Here is a 25962-nt window from a genome sequence, read left to right on the forward strand (position 1 = left end):
TTCTGAGCAAAATTTGAAATTTGTGAATGCTTTTAAGAGGCAGGATCAGAAATAAGCCTGGGCTCTCTAGGTGGAAACTGAAAAATCCTATGAAAGAATGTTCTTTTTAAAAAAATATATACATTTAGTTTATTTTAATTGGAGCCACGGCTGGAGACCTTACATGGGAGACTGTACTTGGAATGATTGGAATGCAGACAGAAGGGTAATGCCTTTGACTCAGGACTGTATGAGTCGGACTGTAGGAGTGTAGCTGCCTTCAGCTCTTTGTACGGGACTGTGAATGAGTTGGGAATATTTATTGATTTATTTTCGACTGCGCTGGGTCTTCCTTGCTGTGCATGGGCTTTCTCTAGTTGTGGCAAGTGGGAGCTACTCTTGATCACAATGCACGGGCATCTCACAGCAGTGGCTTCTCTTATGGGGCACAGGCTCTAGAGTACAGGGTCTTCCATAATTGTGGTGCAGAAGCTCAGTTGCTCCTCAGTGTGTGGAATCTTCCTTCACTGGCAGGCAGATTCTTTACTGCTGAGCCCCCAGCGAAACCAGATCCTCCTGATTTCTGCATCTGCAGTTCAGCCAAGCCTGGATCCTGTAGTACTATGTTTAGGACACGTGATTACCTGAATCTGTGGATGTGGAACCTGTGGATATGGAGGGCTGACTGAGGAACTTACTTGAGCATCTGCGGATTTTGGTATATGTGGGAATCCTGGAACTGATATCCTAAGGGACGACTGTAATTACTAGATAATTAAGCCTTTCAGGGTTTTTCCTAAAAAAAAAAAAAATTACGAGAATTTTTATCTATAAAGAGGATTATAATGCTGAGACATTGATTATGATTATTAATAGTATGGATTTTTTTTGTCCAGAGTGCTTGGTTTTTGTTTGATATGGTAACAGGAAGCTTAAGTTACTAGGCGCTCACCACTCTCTTTTTCTTCATCCTTATCTACCCCCTTATATTGTCAGCTTTCCCTTCTCTTAGGGCAGCTAAAGGTTTAAGCGTGACAGAACACGTATAAATTGGCTTATCCTTAGGTGGCTACTTATGGATCGTTTGTAAGTAATTTGCATTTTTCTCCAGAAAGAATGATGCATTTCATCCGTTCTCTTTGATCACAGGCATACCCAATGAAATTGTTATTACTGCAAAGGGTGCTCTAAAGAGCTGAGCAGAGAGCTGTAATGTCAGGAGACTGAGGATTGTGGTTTGCAAGAGAGCTCAGAACATTTAAAGGATTTTTTTTTTCAAGGATGCAAACTTAAGTGACAGCAAGGATAAAATCAACTCTCAACTCATAATTTGCTTCTACATAAAAAGTTGAATTGAAATCTAAATTAAGTGAGAAGGTCAAAAGAGAGCATTTCAAGATTTTTAAACAACTAAAGACTAACAGGAAAATGACCTGAACATTATTTTTGTATCAATTATGCACTGGCTGCTATGCTAGGCTCTTGGGAAACAAAGATGAATAATAATGGTATAAGAGTGTCCACTTTCAGGAAGCTTATAGTATATTGGAGCTCATGTTTCTAGGCTGACAATATCCTAGGATGTGAAAAATTTCCCCATGTGATCTTAGAATTCTGACTGTACTCTTTCAGAAATGAGGAGGCTAGGAAAAATGTCAGAAGATGGAGATAGGAAATCATCCTTGTTTCCAAAAGGGGGAGAGAGAAAGTAGGTTCTCATAATGAAATAAAACACTAGAATGAATTATTGAATAGATGGCTGGTTTTCTTGAAGGACTATTATTGGTTCATTGTGAATGTCATATCAAAAAGTGATTGCAGTTGTCCCTCTGTGTCCACTGGGAATTGGTTCCGGGACCTGCTGTTAATACCAAAATCTGTGGATGCTCAAGCCCCATTGTTGGGTCTTTGTATCTGTGGGTTTCACATCAGCAAATTCAACCAGCCTAGGATCATATATGTGAACAGTGTATTTATTGAAAAAAAATCTGCATACAAGTGGACCTGCAGCAGTTAAAATTCATGTTGTTCAGGATCAGCTGTTTATTTTTCTTGACTTGCTGGGCCTACTGATTGGATAGACAATCTCTTGATTTCTTCAAGAAATTGGAGACCATCTCTCATTATATGCTTGTGGAAGATGGCTCATTTTCAAAGGTGGCTTCATGGATGCCTATTGTACCACCAAGGTTTCTTGAGTGGTTTGTTGTGGGGGAGAGTGATCCCTTGATGGCTGGATTCTTTCTACCCTTTCTTCACTTAGATCAGCTCCTCCGTTACCTCTCTGTGTATTGGGAATCTGTTTCATTTTGTTTGATAGAGAACTTCCCCTACCAAAGAAAAAAGTTGGAAACCCCCTGGATTAATTGGTGGTGGATATGCGCTTGGTTGAGTATCTGTGTCCTCACAACACCCATTAATGGACTGGTATCCCTGAATCTCCAGGGACACTGCTCTTGTCTTTTCTCATAGATCTATTGACAACTTCAAAGACAAACTTAATGGTTTTTAAATGACTCCGGGTGGAAGGATAACTAAAAATTGGATGGAAAAATCAGGAATCAAAGCTGTCAACCATAACAAGAAGAAACCCAGTAGGGATAAATGTCAAATTCTATACTTAGGACCTCAAATTGAATTGCACTAATACAGGGTGGGGAGAGATAAATGATAAAAGATACGAGGATTTTAGTTGACTTCAATCTCAATATGTCACCAGCATGATGGACTTCCAAAGAAGCTAATAAAAACGTAGCCTGTTTAAACAAAGCATAATGTCTTGGATTAAGTTGTTTCCTCAAGGAAGCCTTTCTGGAACTTTCTCCCAGACTGTGTCAGGAAAACCTGTTCCCTGCTCCCAGGCCCCGGGTACTTTCTCCCCCAGAGCACTTCCTGTACTATCTCTGAATGGTAGGCTTGACTGTCTCCTCAGCTGGACTGGGTCCCAGGCCTGGTGGATATGTTTCTGTCTCTAGAGCCCGAACAAGGCCCTGGCATATATGAAGCTTTCAGCAAGTGTTTGTTGAACAAAGGATGCGATACTCAGTTCCGAGGTCCATCTTTAAAAAGAATGTGGCCAAACCTGGGTGCATCCAGAGAAGGGTGATTAGGAAGGTGGTTAGTCTCAAGATAATTTCCTGTGAGGAAGAAAGTGAGCATGGATAGTCTGGAGAAGTGCAGATATAAGGGTCATAAACTAGTTTTTTTCAGTTATTTAAAGAGGGTGCCTTAGGTGTTACTGCAGGTGATGGGCATGTTTGGGCAGAGGAAAGGAGGGCAGAGGGGGACTGGGGTGTGTATGAGGTGAAATGACAACAGATGGCAGCTCAGGTGTGACAGCACAGTAGAACAGACCCATTGAAAGTTAGAAGGGCTTGTGACAGGGAGGCCTGGTGGGCCACAGTCCATAGGGTTGCAAAGAGTCGGGCATGACTGAAGCGACACAGCACGCGTGCACGCGCACATCTTGTCATGTGGTCAGAGCCGCTGTTTTTTATTTGCTCCAAGAGGGTGAGGACCACCATCCAGACAGCTGGGGAGTCTTTTCACAGGCAATATGAAGCTTAACTAGAAATTGTCGTGGGGATCCTTTCAGTTCTGATGGTTTGATAATTTTGTATTCATTCTCTAGAGAAAAGAGCAGAGGCGGGTTTCCATGTTATGAGACGAGGTAGATTTATTCACTCGTGTTCTGGTTCATCTCTTGGATTGAGATTTATGTTTGGGCTGCCACTCATGACTTCCAAAAGCAGGGTGCTTTAAATGATCTGCATTTACTCTGTGCCCCTTGTTTTTAAATCTACTTTTTGAACAAGGTTGATTTCCGATAAACCTCTCTTCTAACCTTCTACTTCTTTTGAAGTGATTTTTACTCCAAGGCTTTTGGACAGTAGCAAAATTGGTTTTTGTTTTTTAAGAGAGCTTGGGAATAGGCTGTTTTAATAGCTGCTCATCCTACCCTGTTTAATTGCATCATGTAAGCTGCACTGCCTTCTCATGAGGCGTTCAGGCCGAGGCTGGGAGCCTAGCTGGCACGCAGCAGCCACACGCCATGCCTCCCAGTGAAAGTGGCAGGGCAGAGTCTTCACAACTGGCAGCAGAAAAAGATGAGAAACATTAGGTTATATCTATGTACATATTAGCATATTTAGCATATGTTGAGTAACTGAACAGAGGGCAGAGGAGGAGAACAAAGACAGGAGTAATTATGCCTGTCAATCTAGCTCGAAAGAGAAAACCCACAGATAAAGAAGAATATAATAGACACTATAAGGTATGTTCTGGAACCTCAAAGCAGTGTTTCCTAATGTAGATTCTAAGCCCTTTGCAAATTACAGGGGCCTGTCTAGGACAGTGGTTCTCAGCCCTCATTGTTTATTAGGATCAGGGCTGGGAAAGGTATTTTTAAAATCCAGGAGGTGATTCAAATATGTTTGTCATTTACTATAGGGCAGAGAGAAGGGCGGGTGTGTGTTCTGGGAACGGGCCACATGAGGGAGCTGTGTCTTGGTTAGGGTGACCCTGGTTGGGTCTGTCTGCATGGGCCTTGGCCTACTCCTTCCTTCTTTCCATGTCACAGACCTACTATGCAGACTTCAAGGGTTTTTTTGTGTGTGTGTGAATAAATTTTAGACAGTATTTTTAACAGCATCCTGAAGATGTTGTAGTCTTACAGCACCCGTGGGAGTTAGTTATTTCACAGATGAGAAAGCCCAACGGGAGTCAGAGAGGCTAGGGAGCCAGTCTTGGGCTGTGCAGCTAGCTAATGAAAATGCATTTCTGCTTCAGGACAACTTCTGTATGTGTGCATTGGTGGCTTGTTAAAGTCACCTGTAAGAATAGTAATAATTTGACTTGGAAACCATACATTTTATTTTTACCTGGATTGATGGGGTTCCTGTGAATACTTAAGCTTTGTACAGATTGATACTGGAATCTGCTCTGACTGAAGGGAAGTGATCCATGTACTCTGAAAGATCTTTACATATTGTTGAGTAACTAAATTGCTGCAGCTTCTAATGGAGAGGGCCATTAGCTCCAGTCCTCAGAGAGCAGCAGCTCTTCTCTTCAGGCATCACATCCATTCCAGGCTTCCAGAAGGAGGGAGCAATGGGGGCCTGGGGGGCCTGGCCACCTTCAATAGCCAGGGATTGATTGGTGGGGCCAGGCCCTGCTCTGGTTAAAATCTTTATGCCCTTACGGGGACTGGGCAGTTGCGGCCTTGAGTTGTGGCTGATTTCTTTTCTGGTTTCATTGTTGCTATCTCAGTTGGTAAAAATGTGTTGATTATTAATGAAATAAAAAAGTTACTTAGCAGATTAAAATGAAATGCTAATCAGTGCTGAATTCTTAGAACCTTTATGGCTTATTTAGCGGCACAAATTGGTTGATGTCATTCTGACAGAAGCAGTCTGGTTTTTGCTTCATCCTGGGGGTCTTCTAATTGTTTCTTCCCTGAGAAAAGTCACTTTATGTTTCAATGTAGTATGTGTGTGTATCCAACTTTCTGCACCCCCGTAGACTGTAGCCTGCCAGGCTCCTCTGTCCATGGAATTTTCCAGGCAAGAATACTGGAGCGGGTTGCCATTTCCTATTCCAGGGGATCTTCCTGACCCAGGGATTGAACCTGTGTTTCTTGCATCTCCTGCATTGGCAGGCAGATTCTTTACCACTAGCGCCACATGGCAGGCCCATGTATTTAAATGTTTCGGATTCCAATTCCTGAATGATTAAAAGAAAAGAAAAATATTCACAAGATAATGCCATGCAGACAGTAAATCTTTAAATCCCACTCCATACTGAATATTTTATAATAACCTATAAGCCTATAAGGGGCAAAAAAAAAAAAATATATATATATATATATATATATATATTTAACACTTTGCTGTAGACCTGCTGGGGTCCTGCCTTCTTTCCGATTTCACTTCTTTTTTTTTTTACTTTATGTTTTTATTGAAGGATAATCACTTTACAGAATTTTGTTGTTTTCTGTCAAACCTCAACATGAAACAGCCATAGGTATACATATATCCCCTCCCTTTTGAACCTCCCTCCCATCTCCTTCCCCATCCCACCACTCTAGATTGATACAGAGCCCCTGTTTCCTGAGCCACACAGCAAATTCCCCTTGGCTATCTATTTTGCATATGGTAATATAAGTTTCCATGTTACTCTTTCCATACATCTCACCCTCTCCTCCCCTCTCCCCATGTCCGTAAGTCTATTCTCCAATTTCATTTCTTAAACTTTGCCCACTCTGTGAAAACAACACTTGTCTTCTCTCTACTTCACAAACACACCATGCTTACCCTGACCTTGTGATACTTCTCTTAGCTGTTTTCCCTGACTAGAATTCCCTTCTCCGGATTTGGGCACCACTAGATCCTTCTTGACATTCATGTCTCTGGGTAACTAGCACCTCCACAGAGAGGCCTTCCTTGACCACCAGTCTAACCTAACTGTCAGTCACCTTCTATCACATCACCTTACTTTAATTCTCTGCATTGCACATATCACTGGCTTTCTTATTTATTGATTGATTTGTTTATCATCTCTCCATGGGATGTAGACTCCATGAGAGCAGTGACCTTGTCTGTTCTGTTAGTCACACAATCCCAAGTACCCAGAGCTGTGTCTTGCATATAATCAAAATAATATTAAGAGCTGACATTTATGGAACATTTCCAGTGTGCTTAGGCAAATAGTAATACAATACATAGTACTCACCCTCATATGGTAATATGTATATACTTTTATAATAATATACATGTGTATTTGAAAGAAAGTAAAAGTCTCTCAGTTGTGTACAACTCTTTGTGACTCCATGGACTGACTGTACAGTCCATGGAATTCTCCAGTCCAGAATACTGGAGTGGATAGCCTTTCCCTTCTCCAGGGGATCTTCCCAACCCAGGGAATGAACTAGGATCTATCTCGTTGAAGGTGGATTCTTTACCAACTGAGCCACAGGGAAGCCCCACATGTGTATATACATTAATTATATAATATACAACATAATAAAACATAAAATATATTATACATATGATGTATGCATGATATGTAAAACACACAGAGAAGTAGAATAATATTTAATAGTCCAAATAATAGCTTTATAACCATCACCTCTATTTAATAATGTTTTGTCATACTTACCTCAACTATTTTTTCTTGATGTGGAAATGTTTTAAAGTTACAGATATCATAACATTTAACCTGTAAACACTTTTAAATGCTGTGCTTATATTTTTCTTCTGTGGTCGTCAGCCTCCAAGATGCCCCAGTGATCCTTGCCTCCCAGGATTCATCCTCTCGGGTAATCCCCTTCCCTTGAGCACAGGCTGAACTTACTGCTTTGCTTCTGACAAACAGAATATGGCAGAAGCAATGGGATGTCCCTTCTAAGATTAGGTTTTAAGAAAAATGGTAGCTTCTGTCTTGCACAGCTTCTCTCTCCTGCCCTTGGTCTTTCACTTGCTCTGATGGAAGTCTCCACCACTGTGAGCAGCGCGGTGCAGAGGCCCACGTGGCAGGGAACACATGGCCAGGATCCTGCAGTGCTATAGAGTCCTGTTAACAGCCTTATGGGTGAGTTGGGAAGCGTCTTCCCCCTGTCAAGCCTTGAGATAACTGCAGGCTGGCTGACATCTTTTTTTTCCCCTAATATTTGGGATTTTTTGTTTCAATTTATTTTTTTTTATTGAAGTACAGTTGATTTACAGAATTGTGTTAATTTCTTCTGTATAACATTGTGACTCAGTTATATATATATACACATTCCTTTTTGTATTCTTTTCCATTATAATGTATCCCAGGATATTGAATATAGTTGCCTGTGCTATACAGTCGGATCTTGTTGCTTATGCATTCTATTTGTAATAGTTTCCATCTACTAACCTCAAAATCGCAGTCCACCCCTTCCCCACCTCTCCTCCCCCTTGACAACCACAAGTCTCTTGGCTGTATCTGTGAGTCTGTTTCTGTTTCGTGTGTGTGTGTGTGTGTTAGTTGCTCAGTCGTGTCCGACTCTTTGTGACCCTGTTGACTGTAGCTTGCCAGTCTTCTCTGTCTATGGAATTCTCTAGGCAAGAATACTGGAGTGGGTTGCCATTCCCTTCTCCAGGAGATCTTCCTGACCCAGTATCGAACCTAGGTATCCCACATTAGAGGCAGATTTTTTTTCTTTTTTTTTTTTTTACTGTCTGAGCCACCAGGGAAGCCCCTATAGATGAGTTCATTTGTGACGTATTTTAGATTCCACATGTAAGTGATATTGTATGGTCTTTGTCTTTCTCTTTCTGACTTGCTTCACCTAGTGTGATAATTCTAGTTGCATCCCTGGCTGACTTCTTCATTGCAGCCTGTGAAAGACCCTGAGCCAGAGGCACCCAGTGAAAGCTGCCTGGATTCTTGACTCACAGAAACTGTGAGGTAATAAATATTTGGCCTTTTAAGCTGCTAAATTTTTGAGGAAATTTGTTATGTATGTAGCCATCAATAAAAAACGCACCTACATAGCCCCAATCCCATTAATCCCAGTAGGAGTCTCTTTGAGCACTGCTGAACCGTGAAGGGTACAGCTGGGTCAAGAGTAAAGAGTGCTTATCCTGCTGTGATGGGCAACAGGCATCAAATCTCTGTTGCCTTAGGTTATGTGGATAAAAGATTTTACATCTTTTGGAAGTGGAATCTTATCTTTCAGTCTCTTCAGAGACACTTATTACCACTCATTCTGGTTTTAGCAGTGTTCTTGTCTTGGCTGTGAATAAACCCGGATTTCTTCCGAGATTATAGAGCTTGACTCACAGGAGGTTTCTGTCTCTGGATTCAGTGATCTTTGAGAAAGTGGTGTGCATTGGAGAGACAGTTCTGTGGGACATTCTTTTTTTTTTTTTTACTGAGTAAGTAATTTTATTGATATTTTCCCTTATCTTCTTTTTTTTTTAATTTTATTTTATTTTTAAACTTTACATAATTGCATTATTTTTGCCAAATATCAAAATGAATCCGCCACAGGTATACATGTGTTCCCCATCCTGAACCCTCCTCCCTCCTCCCTCCCCATTCCATCCCTCTGGGTCATCCCAGTGCACTGGCCCCAAGCATCCAGTATCATGCATCGAACCTGGACTGGCGACTCGTTTCATACATGATATTTTACATGTTTCAATGCCATTCTCCCAAATTTTCCCACCCTCTCCCTCTCTCTCAGAGCCCATAAGACTGTTCTATACATCAGTGTCTCTTTTGCTGTCTCGTACACAGGGTTATTGTTACCATCTTTCTAAATTCCATATATATGCGTTAGTATACTGTATTGGTGTTTTTCTTTCTGGCTTACTTCACTCTGTATAATAGGCTCCAGTTTCATCCACCTCATTAGAACTGATTCAAATGTATTCTTTTTAATGGCTGAGTAATACTCCATTGTGTATATGTACCACAGCTTTCTTATCCATTCATCTGCTGATGGACATCTCGGTTGCTTCCATGTCCTGGCTATTATAAACAGTGCTGTGATGAACATTGGGGTACACGTGTCTCTTTCCCTTCTGGTTTCCTCAGTGTGTATGCCCAGCAGTGGGATTGCTGGATCATAAGGCAGTTCTATTTCCAGTTTTTTAAGGAATCTCCACACTGTTCTCCATAGTGGCTGTACTAGTTTGCATTCCCACCAACAGTGTAAGAGGGTTCCCTTTTCTCCACACCCTCTCCAGCATTTATTGCTTGTAGACTTTTGGATCGCAGCCATTCTGACTGGTGTGAAATGGTACCTCATAGTGGTTTTGATTTGCATTTCTCTGATAATGAGTGATGTTGAGCATCTTTTCATGTGTTTGTTAGCCATCTGTATGTCTTCTTTGGAGAAATGTCTATTTAGTTCTTTGGCCCGTTTTTTGATTGGGTCATTTATTTTTCTGGAGTTGAGCTGTAGGAGTTGCTTGTATATTCTCGAGATTAGTTGTTTGTCAGTTGCTTCATTTGCTATTATCTTTTCCCATTCTGAAGGCTGTCTTTTCACCTTGCTAATAGTTTCCTTTGATGTGCAGAAGCTTTTAATTTTAATTAGGTCCCATTTGTTTATTTTTGCTTTTATTTCCAATATTCTGGGAGGTGGGTCATAGAGGATCCTGCTGTGATGTATGTCAGAGAGTGTTTTGCCTATGTTCTCCTCTAGGAGTTTTATAGTTTCTGGTCTTACGTTTAGATCTTTAATCCATTTTGAGTTTATTTTTGTGTATGGTGTTAGAAAGTGTTCTAGTTTCATTCTTTTACAAGTGGTTGACCAGATTTCCCAGCACCACTTGTTAAAGAGATTGTCTTTAATCCATTGTATATTCTTGCCTCCTTTGTCAAAGATAAGGTGTGCATATGTGCGTGGATTTATCTCTGGGCTTTCTATTTTGTTCCATTGATCTATATTTCTGTCTTTGTGCCAGTACCATACTGTCTTGATAACTGTGGCTTTGTAATAGAGCCTGAAGTCAGGTAGGTTGATTCCTCCAGTTCCTTTCTTCTTTCTCAAGATCGCTTTGGCTATTCGAGGTTTTTTGTATTTCCATACAAATTGTGAAATTATTTGTTCTAGCTCTGTGAAGAATGCTGTTGGTAGCTTGATAGGATTGCATTGAATCTATAGATTGCTTGGGTAGTATACTCATTTTCACTATATCTGTGGGACATTCTTAACCATCTAATGGTCAGGATACATGGACAAGAGGGTTCAGTAGGGGAGTAATAGATCTCCCACAGGGTAGGAGCTAAAGACTGAGTCCTATGCTTGAAAACACACAGCACACAGAATTCTGATGTGATACCCAGCATACTCATGGGTATATCATCTGAGAAGGAATCAGATTCCTTTTTTTTTTTTTTTTTTTTTTGCCATTCCCAGACCAGGGATTGAACCCAGACCCCAGCAGTGAAAACACTGAGTCCTAATATTGGACTGCCAGGGAATTCCTCAGAAAGATGAGGTCGATAGCAGTTTGATTTCATCTCAAGGGACCTGTGCCTTTTGTGCGAGTCAGGTCTACCACTCTGGCCAGATGCTAAACAGTTCTGGTGGTTAAAGATTTTCACCAATTTTTGGTGATTGCTCTGATGTTTGAGTGAAGAAGGAAATGGCAATGCATTCCAGTATTCTTACCTGGGAAATCCCTTGGATAGAGGAGTCTGGCTGGCTATAGTCCATGGAGTTGCAAAGAGTTGGACACGGGTTAGCAACTAAACAAATGTTTGAGAATGATTGAAGATCCTGGATTCCAGCTAAGGTGAAACCTGGGGTCCATACCATGAAGAAAAATCCTCCAGGAATGTGGAGTCTGCTTGCAGGAGCCTGATGGCCAAACACAAAACCTGCCATTAGAACCTGCTTCTGTTCAACTTTCTTAGAAGAAGGATAAGTTCCTTACAACAGGATTTGATTTTAAACTTCAACATGACATTGAATTCAGTCTGATGTGTTATTTTATTAACTAAATCATATTTGAGGGCAACCAGATAGTCTTTATTGAATAAAGAGAACAGCTGCCTCCTCTGTTGCCCAAATACAGAACAGCCAGGACAGAAATGAAATTAAGGAGAAAGCCTCTTGGGAAGTGATTTGACTTGGGGTGCTCTATATTCTTTACCCTTAGAAGGTGTAGTTGGGAAAGTGAAACTGGGGTGATACATAGAGCTTTTATACTCCTCAAATCGCACTATTTCAGTTAAATGTCTAATCAGACCCCAAACCAGCAATATTGCAGCAACTTCAAGAAGAGAGATAAATAAGAAGGCCGATCATCAGTGAGTCAGTAACGCTGCGTCATTGTTAGAGATGTCAGCTGTGGTTCTTGAAAACTTCCAGAAGCTGCTGTTTAGTGATATTAAATTATAATAATAAGTGAAGCTAATCAGGTATTTGCCTCCTCCTGGGAAATGTTTTCCTACTCTAGATCTCCCATATATGAATTTTTTCTACAACTGCTGCAATTCCTTTGTCCCACTTCCTTAAAATTACAGTGTATGTGCATGAAGGCTTTGAGTGTGGAGGTCAGAAGGTGTTCAGACACATTAATAGGAGGACTGAAGTTCAGAAGAGCGAGTGCAATCCTGTCCTTATAGTGGAGAATGTATGTGCATCCTTGTTTGATCCACAGAAAATTTTAAGAGCAGGGACATTGACAAAGAGAAAATCGGGAGGAAGAGGTGAGATGGCAATTAGGGAAGGGGTCAAGATAATGCATGTGCACTGAAAAAAATTCTCTTGTATGTTCCTCTAGGGAATTTTGTAGAAGATTATAGGAGTATCTAGTTGCCTTCCAGAATGCAATCTGAGGAGTGATTAAATTTAGGGGCTTCTTCTGGTGCCCGCCCCCCCCTCCCCCACCACCTTAATTTTTTCCCAGAGTGTAAGCCAATTGGTGCATTGCCATCTATGGGGTCACACAGAGTCGGACATGACTGAAGCGACTTAGCAGCAGCAGCAGCAGTAAATGTCAGAATGTTGTAAAAGTTAATGATTTTAATTCTGATATTTACCCATAAGGACTGTTAATAATCTCTTATATAAGATAGTACCCGCTGCAGTTGAAAGAATCACACATTCAGTGATTTTAGAGTATGCTGGGAATATGAACAAGAGCTTTTTAAGAAGTGGCCTGTCCTATTGTTTCTGACAAAGAGAAGTCTGACAAGAGTGTAAGAGAGACTAGAACATAGATTTCCTGCTGCTTTGCCCTCTGGGAGAGTCTCATGCAGAAAAAGAACTTCAAGTGTGTGTTCTTTGAAGGTTGGAAGGTTATTGGGATCTGTGCCATCCTTGGGGAAGGTACTCAAAATTTTCTTTCTCCATAGTCCTTGAAGTCTTAGTTAATTGAGAGAGGGACAGTTAGAAAAGGAATGATATCGACATTGACTTCATTGGAATTATCTGCTTATAAATCGTGTTGGTGCTCAAGTATAGGGAACACTAAGTAGGTGAAACATATAATTATCATTTATTCTTAGACTAATAGAAAAATGAGTGCTTGAAAGTCTTTTGACTATTAATCTTTAATTTCTCTCTAGAACAATATTTTCCTGCATAGCCAGTCTTTTTTGCCACTTACAGCACTTGGAAATTTAGCTAAATGGCAGAAATGGAGCTGATAGTGGCCAGTAAAAGCTGGGAACAGAATTAGTAAGGGAGTAAGTAGATGTAATTCTGTGTTCATTTCTGTAGCTGCTTCCCAAACACTCTGCTCACTATCCTACAGTGATACGTGTGAAAACAAATCATCAGTTTTTACCTAGAAGCATGTTAGTGGAGATTTAATTTTCCTAGGAGTGAGTGCTGTGCAGTTGTTGTTTAATGTCTAAGTCATGTTTGACTCTTTGCAACTCCATGGACTGTAGCCTGCCAGAATCTTCTGTTCTTGGTATTTCCTAGACAAGAATACTGGAGTGGGTTGCCATTTCCTTCTCCAGGGGATCTTCCCAACTCAGGAATCAAATATGCATCTCTTGCATCTCCAGCATTGGCAGATGGATTCTTTACCACTGAGCTACCAGAGAAGCCCGGCCATGTAGAGTAAATATGGCCATAAATACTTTGTGTGCTTCCAGAGGAAAGATCTGGAATCAATGGTAGATGTCCTGAGGAGACATATTTTGTCTCAGTATAAGGAACTGACTAACCATAAAATTGCCTGCCTTGCCCAGGAAATGATGGATAGGTTCCTGGAGGGCTTGGGTGTGGGAACTGTCTGGTCAGAAAGTGGGTGAAGGGCTTTCTATACTGGGAGGAAAGTTGGAGTGTTCTGCCCACAAATAGTACTTGTTCTATTATTGGTGATGAGTATAAAATAATTGCATATGTTAGAATAGCACCTTCTAGTTTGCAAAATGCTTTCACATTTTTACGTTTTAAAATCCTTACAGGAGTTCTCTATGCTAAGAAAGGACAGAGATCAAGCATACTTAAATCTAGTTGCTGTTGTTTTTGTTTAGTTATTCAGTCGTGTCCAACTCTTTTGTGACCCCACAGACTGTAGCCCGCCAGGCTCCTCTGTCCTCATGGGATTACTCAGGCAAGAATGCTGAAGTGAGTTGTCATTTCTACCTCCAGTGGAGATCTTCCAGACCCAGGGATCTAACCTATTGGCAGGTGTTGGCAGGTGGATTCTTTAGCACTAAGCCACTAGGGATAAAGGTGGTTAATACTTAAGGCTATCAGCACCTTATTTGATGATTTCTACTATGATAGATATCAGATGGACAGAAAAGTAAAAGAGGGTTACCTGCCCTCAAGGAGATTAAACACTACTTGAGGAGATAGGACACACACATAAATAAGACTATGAGATGACATATGTGAATTACCTAATGATTGATTTAGGTGAGTGTTTCCCAAAGTGTGGTTCCTGGACCAGCAGCCTTAGCACTACCTGAGCTCTTGTTAGAAAGGCAGAGTCTTGAGTCCCACCCATACCTACTGAATCCGAAACCTGGGGATTCGTGGGAGATAAATCAGTATTTTTAAAAAGCCCTCCAGAGGATTATGATGCATGCTTGAGTTTAAGAACACTGATATACTCTAGTCTAGACCAGCACTTCTCAAACTTCAGTGTACATGAGAATCATCTGGAACAGCACTGTTCAAAGTGTGGTCCGAGAATTGCTGGCTCTCTAAGAATCACTGACCCGAAAGCTTGTTAAAACACAGATTCTCTCCCAGTCTCACTCTCAGTCGTTTTGATTCAATAGGTAGCATTTGTGATGCTGATGCAGCTGGTCCCAAACTGCTCTTTGAGCAGCCCTGCTCTAAGCAGGTATGCCTCTGGGGGTTGGCAGAGGAGAGTTGCTGGAGCACTGGACAGAGCAGGTAACCTTTCTGGAGTGGAGGAGGGAGCATGTGATCTGAGCCTTAAGGAAGTGTTGAGTTAGGCCAGTGGAGGTTATCTGAGGAAGGATGAGATGGGAGGTGGTGATGGGAGTACTGTCAACTGCTTCTGTGCATCTCTACACATGAAAATGAAGCTCGAGTTGCCTCCTCACCCAAGCCTTCTCCCTCAGTGCCCTTCAGAAGGGCCCTTAATGTTCTATTTTTGCTGAAACCCTCCAGTAGTGAGAACTGGGCCCACTTGGGGAAGCCTGGGGATGCTATAGACTTGAGACTTTGACTTGGCCTTTTCATCTCGAACCAGAATCTAATCTAAATTCAGTCTTTTTCTTAAAAATACTTCCTGCTAAGCTCAAAAGACCAAATTTGGAACAATTTGAGCAACATAAGGAATAATGAGAGTACTGGATTACTCTTTACTGGAGTAAAAGAAATATCGACAAGTGCATGCTTATATAAATAAATAATTGAATATGTCAGTAAAAGGAGGATGAAAGGAATAGTAGTATTTGAATCAATACATGTAGAAGTAATAGAGAAATAGAAAATCCTGATTAGGCAAACTCCACAGTATTTCGTTGTTTCATTTGATGTCTACTGATGGATGCTAAAATTAGTGGGCCAAAGTTTGAGGAGAAACAGGATAGTGATACAGTCTCAAAGTTTCTCCCCCAAGGTTATTAACTGCAAAAGGAAAACTAGTGACATTACAGGGAAGAAACCTTATGGATACTACCTTTACCACGTGGTCATGGTTAATATCCCCAGTGATAAGACGTATGGACATTATGGACCTCCTGATATGATGCTCTGAGAAGGGGTATTGGGGGTCTCCAGAGAAATAAACCAATAGGAGATACAGATCTAGATATCTGGATCTATCAATGTCTGTTTCTCTCATATAATAAATTTATATGGGTTCATACAATTATGAGGCTGACAGATACCAAGATCTGCAGAGGGGGTTGGCAAGCTGGAGACCAAGGAGGGCTGATGGTGTAGTTCCAGTCAGAACTGGCTCAAGACCCTGGAAAAGCCAGTGTTTCCATTTAAGTCTGAAGTCAGCAAAGGCCTCTGTCCTAGTTGAGAGGCAATTAGGCAGTAGGAATTTTCTCTTCCTCCGGGAAGAGTCCGCCCTCTTGTCATATGAAGGCCTTCAACTAACTGGAGGAGGCCCACCTGCACTAGGGAGAGTGTTCTACTTTACTCAGCCTATCACTTAAATGTTAATCTTGCCCTGCTGCTGCTGCTGCTAAGTCGCTCCAGTCATGTCTGACTCTGTGTGACCCCATAAATGGCAGCCCACCAGGCTCCCCCGTCCCTGGGATTCTCCAGGCAAGAACACTGGAGTGGGTTGCCATTTCCTTCTCCAATGCATGAAAGTGAAAAGTGAAAGTGAAGTCACTCAGTCGTGTCTGACTCTTTGCGACCCCATGGACTGCAGCCCACCAGGCTCCTCCATCCATGGTATTTTCCAGGCAAGAGTACTGGAGTGGGGTGCCATTGCCTAAATACCAGAATAATGTTTGACCACATCACTTAGCCCCCCATGCTGTAGTCAGGTTGACATATGAAATAACCATCACAGGAGCATTTGTAAATATGGATGACTACTCTAATGATTAATCACCTTGGACAAACCCAAGTTGATGACCATTTTGCAAAATAGCTCATCAGTATTCTTTAAAAATGTCAAGGTTATGAAAGACAAGGAGGGACTTCCCTGGTGGTCCAGTGGTTAAACCTCTGTGCTCACTATATGGGGTTCAATCCCTGGTCAGGGAACTACGATCTTGCAGGGCATGGCTGTGTGGTGGGGTAGGTGGGGGCGGGGGGTGACAAGGAAAGACTGAGGAACTAGGGCAACCTGACAACTACATGCAATGTGGGATCCTGAGGCAGAGAAGAACATTAGTTGAAAAACCACTAAAATTTTAACGAAGGGTACAGCACTGTTAATTGAATTATATTGATGTTAATTTCTTAGTTTTGGTAAATGTACTGAGGGACTTCCCTGGTGGTTCAGTGGTAAAAAATCTGCCAGCAAGGCTGGAGATGCAGGCAGGAGACATGGATTTGATCCTTGGGTTGGGAAGATCCCCTGGAGAAAGGAAATGGCAACTCACTCCAGTATTCTTGCCTGGAGAATCCCAATCCATGGGATTGCAAAAGGGTCCAACACGACTGGGCGACTAAACAACGACAGCAACAATAAATGTACTGTGGTTACCTAGTTCAGTTCAGATCAGTCACTCAGTCATGTTGACTCTTGGCGGCCCCATGGACCACAGCACACCAGGCCTCCCTGTCCATCACCAACTCCTGGAGTTTACTCAAGCTCATCTCCATTGAGTCAGTGATGCCATCCAACCATCTCATCCTCTGTCATCCCCTTCTCCTCCTGCCCTCAATCTTCCCCAGCATCAGGGTCTTTTCCAATTAGTTACTTCTTTGTATCAGGTGGCCAAAGTATTGGAGTTTCAGCTTCAACATCAGTCCTTCCAATGAATACTCAGGACTGATCTCCTTTAGGATGGGCTGGTTGGATCTCCTTGCAGTCCCAGGGACTCTCAAGAGTCTTCTCCAACACCACATTTCAAAAGCATCAATTCTTTGGTGCTCAGCTTTCTTTATAGTCCAACTCTCATATCCATACATGACCACTGGAAAAACCATAGCCTTGACAAGATGGACCTTTGTTGGCAAAGTAATGTCTCTGCTTTTTAATATGCTGTCTATGTTGGTCATAACTTTCCTTCCAAGGAGTAAGTGTCTTTTAAAATTTCATGGTTTAGCCACCATCTACAGTGATTTTGGAGCCCCCCCAAAATAAAGTCTGACACTGTTTCTCCATCTATTTGACATCAAGTGATGGGGCCAGATGCCATGATGTTAATTTCCTGAATGTTGAGCTTTAAGCCAACTTTTTCACTCTCCTCTTTCACTTTTATCAAGAGGCTCTTTAGTTCTTCTTCACTTTCTGCCATAAGGGTGGTGTCATCTGCATATCTGAGGTTATTGCTATTTCTCCCGGCAATCTTGATTCCAGCTTGTGCTTCCTCCAGCCCAGCGTTTCTCATAATGTACTCTGCATATAAGTTAAATAAGCAGGGTGACAATATACAGCCTTGACGTACTCCTTTTCCTATTTGGCACTAGTCTGTTGTTCCATGTCCACTTCTAACTGTTGCTTCCTGACCTGCGTACAGATTTCTCAAGAGGCAGGTCAGGTGGTCGGGTATTCTTATCTCTTTCAGAATTTTCTACAGTTTATTGTGATCCACACAGTCAAAGGCTTTGGCATAGTCAATAAAGCAGATGTTTTTCTGGAACTCTCTTGCTTTTTCGATGGTTACCTAAGCTGTTCATATTAGCAGAAGCTAGTTGAAGGGTATACAGAAACTGCTATTTTTGTAACTTTTCTATAAGTCTAAAATTAACTAAAAAATTAATTAGGAAAGTTTTTTTTAAAAAAGTTTCCTGCCATTGGGTACTCTGAGGACTTCTTAATAACAGAGTATTTTTATAATCTTTAAATTTATAACTGTAGTGTGTGTGTGTATACATATATAATTGTGTGTCTACCATGAATGCTAAATTCTATACATTTTTTGAGGGAGGGGGCAAGTACCTTTAAAAACCCTTAGACTTTTCTTCCTTTCTCCTTCTATATTCTGTATTCCCTCCTGATTAAAAGCATCCTTTTGTAAACATTCACGGCTTAGCCCTCCTGCTGTTCCTTGGGGTCTTTATCTCATAGATGAAGCTTTCTGTGGCAGCTTGTACAGAGCAGAGAGTATTAGGCTGGGAGTCAGGAGACTGGGTGCTGGCATTTTTAGTCTGTTTCTGTTGTTATTAATAACTCAGGGTCCTTCTAGCTATAATGTTCTGAGCCAAAAAGCAAATTTGGGCTGAACGCTATATGTATTAGTTGATGTATGGATTCAAATGATTATATTTATGGTTATTATTTTTCTTTTTTTTTATCAAGGTCTTATGTGCTCTATTTTTAGGTTTCCTAAGTTTTTATAAAACTCATGTACATTTTTTCCTCTTGCTCCCCCACGTTTTTGGAGTCTATAACAGACTTCACATTGTACTCTAGCATTTCCCTTAGACTCTTTCCTTTTAGCAGTTTAAGGAAATCAACGTTTCTGGGGAGCCAGGAAGCCATTGTAGCTCTCCTTTAACCTGTTTTCTTCCCTTTGAATCTGGGTTGTATGTGTAAAAGTGAAATTTGAAAGAGAGCTGTCTGACTGAAAGCTTCCATTGCCATGAGAGGGCTTTGAAAGAAGGCTTGTGCTGGAAAGATGAGTATAGTTTATGAGATGGAGAGAAGTAGGGGGCACATACGGGTTTTGGGAGGGCAAGGAGATGTGTGGGTGCAGCATGAGCAGAGGTGTAGCAGTGGGAAGCATGAAGTGGGCTGGTGAACGGGGCTGTCCCAGGCCTGCTGGGTTAAAGAAGGGTGAGGGGCAAAGCCGGAATGTGGGTGGGAGCAGAATGTGATGAGTCTTGGACTACAGGTTGAGTTTGGACTGTATTTCATAGCCCATTTCATAAATCATTAAAAGTTGTGAAAGGCAGTGTCACTATGAAAAGAATGTCCTAGAGATTTAGCTTTGGGTGAGATATGGAATAGACTGGAAAAACAGAAGGGCTCTTATCATGAGTGCTGGTATTTGATGAGTTACCCAGATTTGGTGCTAAATGCTTTACATGTGTTATGAAATTTAATCCCCACAGTGGTCCTAGGAAATACCTTTAATATCATCTCATTTTCCAGATGGGAGAACCGAGGCTTGGAGAGGTTGATTAATGAGCAGGCTTTCATAGTGAATAACAGTGGGACCAGGATGTGAAGGAGGATGGATCCATTTCCTCCTGGGCCGCCTTTTTATCCTGAAGTTTTAAAGCTTCTCTTTATGTTTGTTTCCTGTTGGTGCTCAGTGATGAGAACCTTGCCAAGACCATGGAGACATCATACAGAGCCTTGCCTCCTCCAAACTTCCTAAGTAGCTTAGGGTTCTGGTTCTCCCCAAGGAAATGTATTAATTTAATAAAGTAAGTGCCGAGGCTGGCTGTGCTTGACTTGAGATGGTTTAAGCAAATGTCCAGATGTTCTTAAGCATTTCAAGTTTTAACAACTGGAGTTGGAGACAAGGAGGTGCCTCTGGGGTTCTGGGGGTGATCAGTTCTCCCTTTTCTCCATGAACCCCCTCCCTCATCTGCTTACCTTGGTATATTCCCAGTTACTTCCCTGCTGTGCTATCATATCAGTTGATATATCACAGAATTGTTTGTTTTACCTTTGTTTCTAGTTTTTGGTAAAAGAAGGTGCATGCATTTGGTTTTGCAAAGCTTCTGATGCTCTGTTAAGCAGATGTATGATGGACAATGCTGAATGCCATTGTGACTTAGCAGGACAGCAAGGGCCAGCCAGTGACCTCTCTCTTTCTCTGCTGTAGGTGACAAGAAGTACATGATGGGGCCCAAGCTCTCCACCCTCGATGCTACTGTCTTTGGACACTTGGCCCAGGCAATGTGGACCTTACCTGGGACGAGACCTGAACGGCTGATTAAAGGCAAGCCCTATGAAGCTCTCAGGTTTGGGGAGTTGCTGGGGGCCGGGGGTGGGGGCAGCACAGTGGAGACTTCTGGGCCCAAGCCTGTGAGCTTGGCTGTGCTTTGTGGAGACACCAGGCTGTGGTGTCCGGGGCCAAGGTTGGTTTTCTGTGTCAGGATCGGTAGAGGCAGAGGAGGAGAGATGGGGCTTCTCACCTGTCATCCTGCACAAACCATGTTCCTAGCAAAGCTGACACAAGTCCTGCCACGTTCTACACAAGGGCTTTTCTTCCAGCAGCCTACCTAGTGGATTTAATACTTGTCACCGAAACAGGACTTAAATTCCTCTAGTGTGCTTGTTTTGTCAGTCTGCCTTAATTTCATTTGGTTGGTGGTGGCTTTCCAGTTTCTGGTTTATCCAGCGCTGCGGCACCTGAGGTTGGGTGGTCGTGATGGACTCACTGCCTATCTCGCATGCTCCTTTTGAGTACAGACTGGTCTCAGATAGTTCACATGTGGATATAGGTATATAGGATTCTGTGTCATAAGTTCAAAACATCCCCTTCAATTCTAGTTGGGTGTCTGTAGATCATACCTGGAGAGTAGTAGAGCTGGAAAATTCAAGAACTTTGTGGGAAAATGAGGAAAAAATGTCAACAGATTCTTTGTAAGTCTGGTGCTATGTGAGATATTATTATTGATATTATATGTACGTTTTGACCAAAGAAATACAATCTTGTATCTTTGTTGTGTGATCTTGATGTAGGCCTGTGAGAATTATAATTCTAAACTGGTGGAATAAAAGTGGGCTGAATGGGGCCAGAGCTAGAGGATGAACATATGTGTGGGGGTAGGGATGGGGATGGTTGCCAGGGGTCAAGTTCTTGTTGGCAGTGGGGCAGGGAAAGTCAACTCAACCTGGGTTGATGTTAAGGGACCAGATCGTCATGTGTGTTAGTTTGTGTGTGTGTTAGAGTGGAGTATTGGAATATGCATGGCTGCTGGGGCCTCTGAAAGGCTTCTTCTGCATGGATGAATGGAAACCACTTTGAGTCATCTCTGGTTTGAAACAGTACCTAAGCAGTACCTGGTGCTGGGAATGTGGGGATCAAGGTTCTATATTTTGGTTTGGGGAAGGGGAATGACAGAAGTTAATCAGGGCTTTGCTAGCTCAATCAGTAGAGCATGGGACTCTTAATTACAGGGTCATGCGGTCAAGCCCCATGTTGGGTGGTTACTCTTCAATATTTGGGCTTCCCTGGTGGTTCAGACAGTAAAGAATCTGCCTGCAATGCAGGAGACCTGGGTTCAATCCCTGGGTTGGGAAGATTCCCTGCAGAAGAGAATGGTAACCCACTTCAGTAGTCTTGCCTGGAGATTCTGATAGCTTATGGTGAATGGTACTGCCAGATTTGTGGTCTCTGAAGGAGAAGATTTAACTCTGGGACCAAAGACAACCTCAGTTACTCAAAGTTTTGTCAGTTCAGTTCAGTCGCCCAGTTGTGTCTGACTCCTTGCGACCCCATGAATTGCAGCATGCCAGGCCTCCCTGTCCATCACCAACTCCCGGAGTTCACTCAGACTCATGTCCATCGAGTCAGTGATGCCATCCAGCCATCTCATCCTCTGTCGTCCCCGTCTCCTCCTGCCCCCAATCCCTCCCAGCATCAGAGTCTTTTCCAATGAGTCAACTCTTCGCATCAGGTGGCCCAAGTATTGGAGTTTCAGCTTTACCGTCATTCCTTCCAAAGAAATCCCAGGGCTGATCTCCTTCAGAATGGACTGGTTGGATCTCCTTGCAGTCCAAGGGACTCTCAAGAGTCTTCTCCAACACCACAGTTCAAAGGCATCAATTCTTCTGCACTCAGCCTTCTTCACAGTCCAACTCTCACATCCATACATGACCACAGGAAAAACCATAGCCTCGACTAGATGGACCTTTGTTGGCAAAGTAATGTCTCTGCTTTTGAATATGCTATCTAGGTTAGTCATAACTTTCCTTCCGAGGGGTAAGCGTCTTTTAATTTCATGGCTGCAGTCACCATCTGCAGTGATTTTGGAGCCCAAAAAATAAAGTCTGACACTGTTTCCACTGTTTCCCTTTATTAAAGTAACGGGGACAGAGAAAGCTTCCAACAAGAGGCACTGGAAGGGGTCAGAAGAGTACCTGCCTCACAGATTTAAGTGAGGCCTTATATATTTCTCCAGAGAAGACAATGGCAGCCCACTCCAGTACTCTTGCCTGGAAAATCCCATGGGTGGAGGAGCCTGGTAGGCTGCAGTCCATGGGGTCGCTGAGAGTCAAACACAACTGAGTGACTTCACTTTCACTTTTCACTTTCATGCATTGGAGAAGGGAATGGCAACCCACTCCAGTGTTCTTGCCTGGAGAATCTCAGGGATGGGGGAGCCTGATGGGCTGCTGTCTCTGGGGTCACCAGAGTCAAACATGACTGAAGTGACTTAGCAGCATATACTTCTCAACTAACTGCTAAGAATAGATAAAAAGGATACCTCAAGATTGTAAGTTCCCCCAGACACTTTCCCAAGGCATACATCCTGAGATAACTTTGGCACAAGATTAGCCAGGGAGAACAGTTCCAGCAATGTCTCTGGATGAGATATACTGTTGCTGTTAATTAGTGATACAAGTCTTGAGAAACAGATTCCCAGCCAAGATCTGTTACAATTACAATCATTAACATAGAGTTTAAGAAAAGCATTTCCATGAGTAAGATGTTCTGTGTGATCATTAGCTACTATACCTAAAGAAAGGCCAGTTCTCAGGTAAGATACATTGTTGCATAAGGCTCAAGGAAAGCATGAGCAGGGAATGTTCACATCCTCCTTAAAGGGCTTTGGACTGCCTGCCCAAGCTTTAATTCTTTTATTCCTCTCTTTTTCTTTTAGGAGAATATGGTTGCCAGGGAAAGGGGTGGAGAAATCTTTTGGTAACTTCTTCCTGCTAGTAAGGGGCACAGACCCTAAGTTGTTGAGGCAACATACTCTCCTTACCCTCATATTGAGGGTCTCTGATTCAGGGGCCCTGAGTCATAGCTAGAGGAGGCAGTAAAAACTAGAAGCATGAACAATCATTAGTAACTTAAATGTCTCAAGCTGCTTAGATACAAAATTCATTATACAGTTACAGATATAAGGAGCAAAGAGCAAGAATAAAATGATTACGATTATTACTTTCAAGATAGTTTACCACTAAGGAGAGCTTCTAAATCAAGATTGTATCTGTGAGAAGAGTGGAACATCAGGGGAGTCCATTTTGAAGAGTGACCAGAATCTCTGCATCACTGTTACTTTGGGAAGCTGTTGTATCCTTTAGAAAGAACAAACTAGACAAGTAGATTAAAAGGCAGAGATTAAATATCAGTAAAAGAATTACTGTAATCAGCAGCCCAAGCAAGAGTCAAAGAATCAGGTTACATTTGGTCTAGATAGAGTCAACACTTGGGCTGCCCTATTTATAAGAATGGAGCCATTTGGCATGTTCATATAGATTTTCAATGTAGGTATCCCAGACCCAGTTAGAAGTAGTTGGAAGAATGACAACCTGAATCTTAACAGACAAAATAAATGTTACCATTTCTTTTTAGAAGAATGAGTCTGAACCCCAACATAGACAGCTATTTTAGGGAGACTTGTAGCCGCTGGATCATTGAAAAAGCAAGAGGGTTCTAGAAAAACATCTATTTCTGCTTTATTGACTATGCCAAAGCCTTTGACTGTGTGGATCACAATAAACTGTGGAAAATTCTGAAAGAGATGGGAATACCAGACCACCTGACCTGCCTCTTGAGAAACCTATATGCAGTTTAGGAAGCAACAGTTAGAACTGGACATGGAACAACAGACTGGTTCCAAATAGGAAAAGGAGTACATCAAGGCTGTATATTGTCACCCTGCTTATTTAACTTATATGCAGAATACATCATGAGAAATGCAGGGCTGGAAGAAGCACAAGCTGGAATCAAGATTGCCAGAAGAAATATCAATAACTTCCAATATGCAGATGACACCACCCTTATGACAGAAAGTGAAGAAGAAAGAAATGATGAAAGTGAAAGAAGAGGGTGAAAAAGTTGGCTTAAAGCTCAACATTTAGAAAACTAAGATCATGGCATCTGGTCCCATCACTTCATGGCAAATAGATGGAGAAACAGGGGAAACAGTGTCAGACTTTATTTTTTTGGGCTCCAAAATTGCTGCAGATGGTGACTGGAGCCATGAAATTAAAAGACACTTACTCCTTGGTAGGAAAGTTATGACCAACCTAGACAGTATATTAAAAAGCAGAGACATTACTTCGCCAACAAAGGTCCATCTAGTCAAGGCTATGGTTTTTCCAGTGGTCATGTATGGATGTGAGAGTTGGACTGTGAAGAAAACTGAGCGCCGAAGAATTGTTGCTTTTGAACTGTGGTGTTGGAGAAGACTCTTGAGAGTCCCTTGGATGGCAAGGAGATCCAACCAGTCCATTCTAAAGGAGATCAGACCTGGGTGTTCATTGGAAAGACTGATGCTGAGGCTGAAACTCCAATACTTTGGCCACCTCATGCAAAGAGTTGACTCATTGAAAAAGACCCTGATGCTGGGAGGGATTGGGGGTGGGAGGACAAGGGGACGACAGAGGATGAGATGGCTGGATGGCATCACCAACTCGATGGACATGAGTTTGGGTGAACTCCGGGAGTTGGTAATGGACAGGGAGGCCTGGCATGCTGCGATTCATGGGGCCGCAAAGAGTCAGACATGACTGAGTGACTGAACTGACTGATAGCCAGGTAGCCAGTTGTCTAAGTTTGTCCAAGTAGGCTTTAGCCTCTTATTGTGGTATTAACATATTAGCCAAAGAAGTTGTCACCACTGACAATTTCAGCATTTTTTTAGGTATGAGAAGATGCAAGAATTTGGGTTCAAGAAAATCTTTACCTGAAAATATCTAACTGTCCAAAGGCCTGTTTTGTCCATTTTTCCAGAGCACAGAGTGAGTGCCTAATTTCTGATTTCCACCCTGAATTCCATTCAGGAGATGTTGAAGGTCAACAGCTGTAGTGTCCATGATTTAATCTTTGTAGATGCCTATGGCAAGCGCCAGTTTCCAGTTGCAGGGCCCCTTTATGGCCCTGAGTTTGACCATAGTTTGGGGGGCATTTCATGACCACTTTGTCCCACAGTACTGGGAAGGCTCATTCCCAGATCTGTCGAAGATTTCACCGATGGGCCACTCAACGTGGTGTTACTGGATTAGGCCCTGTGAGTAGCAAAAGTCTCTAGACCTCACCTGTCTCACTAGTTTCTTGGTCCAGGAAAACATTCCTTCTTGTTGCTTCTTCTCATATACAGAGTCACACCATTATAACTATGGGTTTCATATGGAACTGTGACTCAGTCACACACTTGATAATGTAAGGGACAATACCTCTTGAAACAGGCAATATAGAAAGCAATATAGTTAGCAGTAATAGTAAAATCATAAGTAAGAACTTAAGTCAAGAACTTCCACTAGGTATAGCCCAGTGACATCTCCAGGAGGAGAT

General features: G+C 42.2%; 1 protein-coding gene across 2 annotated transcripts in view; it reads left to right on the plus strand.

Annotated features, from left to right (window-relative positions):
• FAXC (failed axon connections homolog, metaxin like GST domain containing) overlaps window positions 1-25962 on the plus strand; it is a 78992-nt gene that overhangs the window by 30967 nt on the left and 22063 nt on the right. The window contains exon 6 of one of the 2 annotated variants that reach the window (XM_055535420.1): window positions 14710-14827. Coding sequence is in view for 1 of the 2 variants with exons in the window: in XM_055535419.1 (XP_055391394.1) it covers window positions 20314-20430 (117 nt within the window). In the remaining variant the exon portion in view is untranslated. Of the gene's footprint in view, window positions 1-14709; window positions 14828-20313; window positions 20431-25962 lie in introns of those variants that run through there. The other variant, XM_055535419.1, reaches the window with a different exon arrangement.

Source organism: Bubalus kerabau, chromosome 9 (assembly GCF_029407905.1).
Source record: "Bubalus kerabau isolate K-KA32 ecotype Philippines breed swamp buffalo chromosome 9, PCC_UOA_SB_1v2, whole genome shotgun sequence".
In the NCBI taxonomy this organism is placed as follows: Eukaryota; Metazoa; Chordata; class Mammalia; order Artiodactyla; family Bovidae; genus Bubalus; species Bubalus kerabau.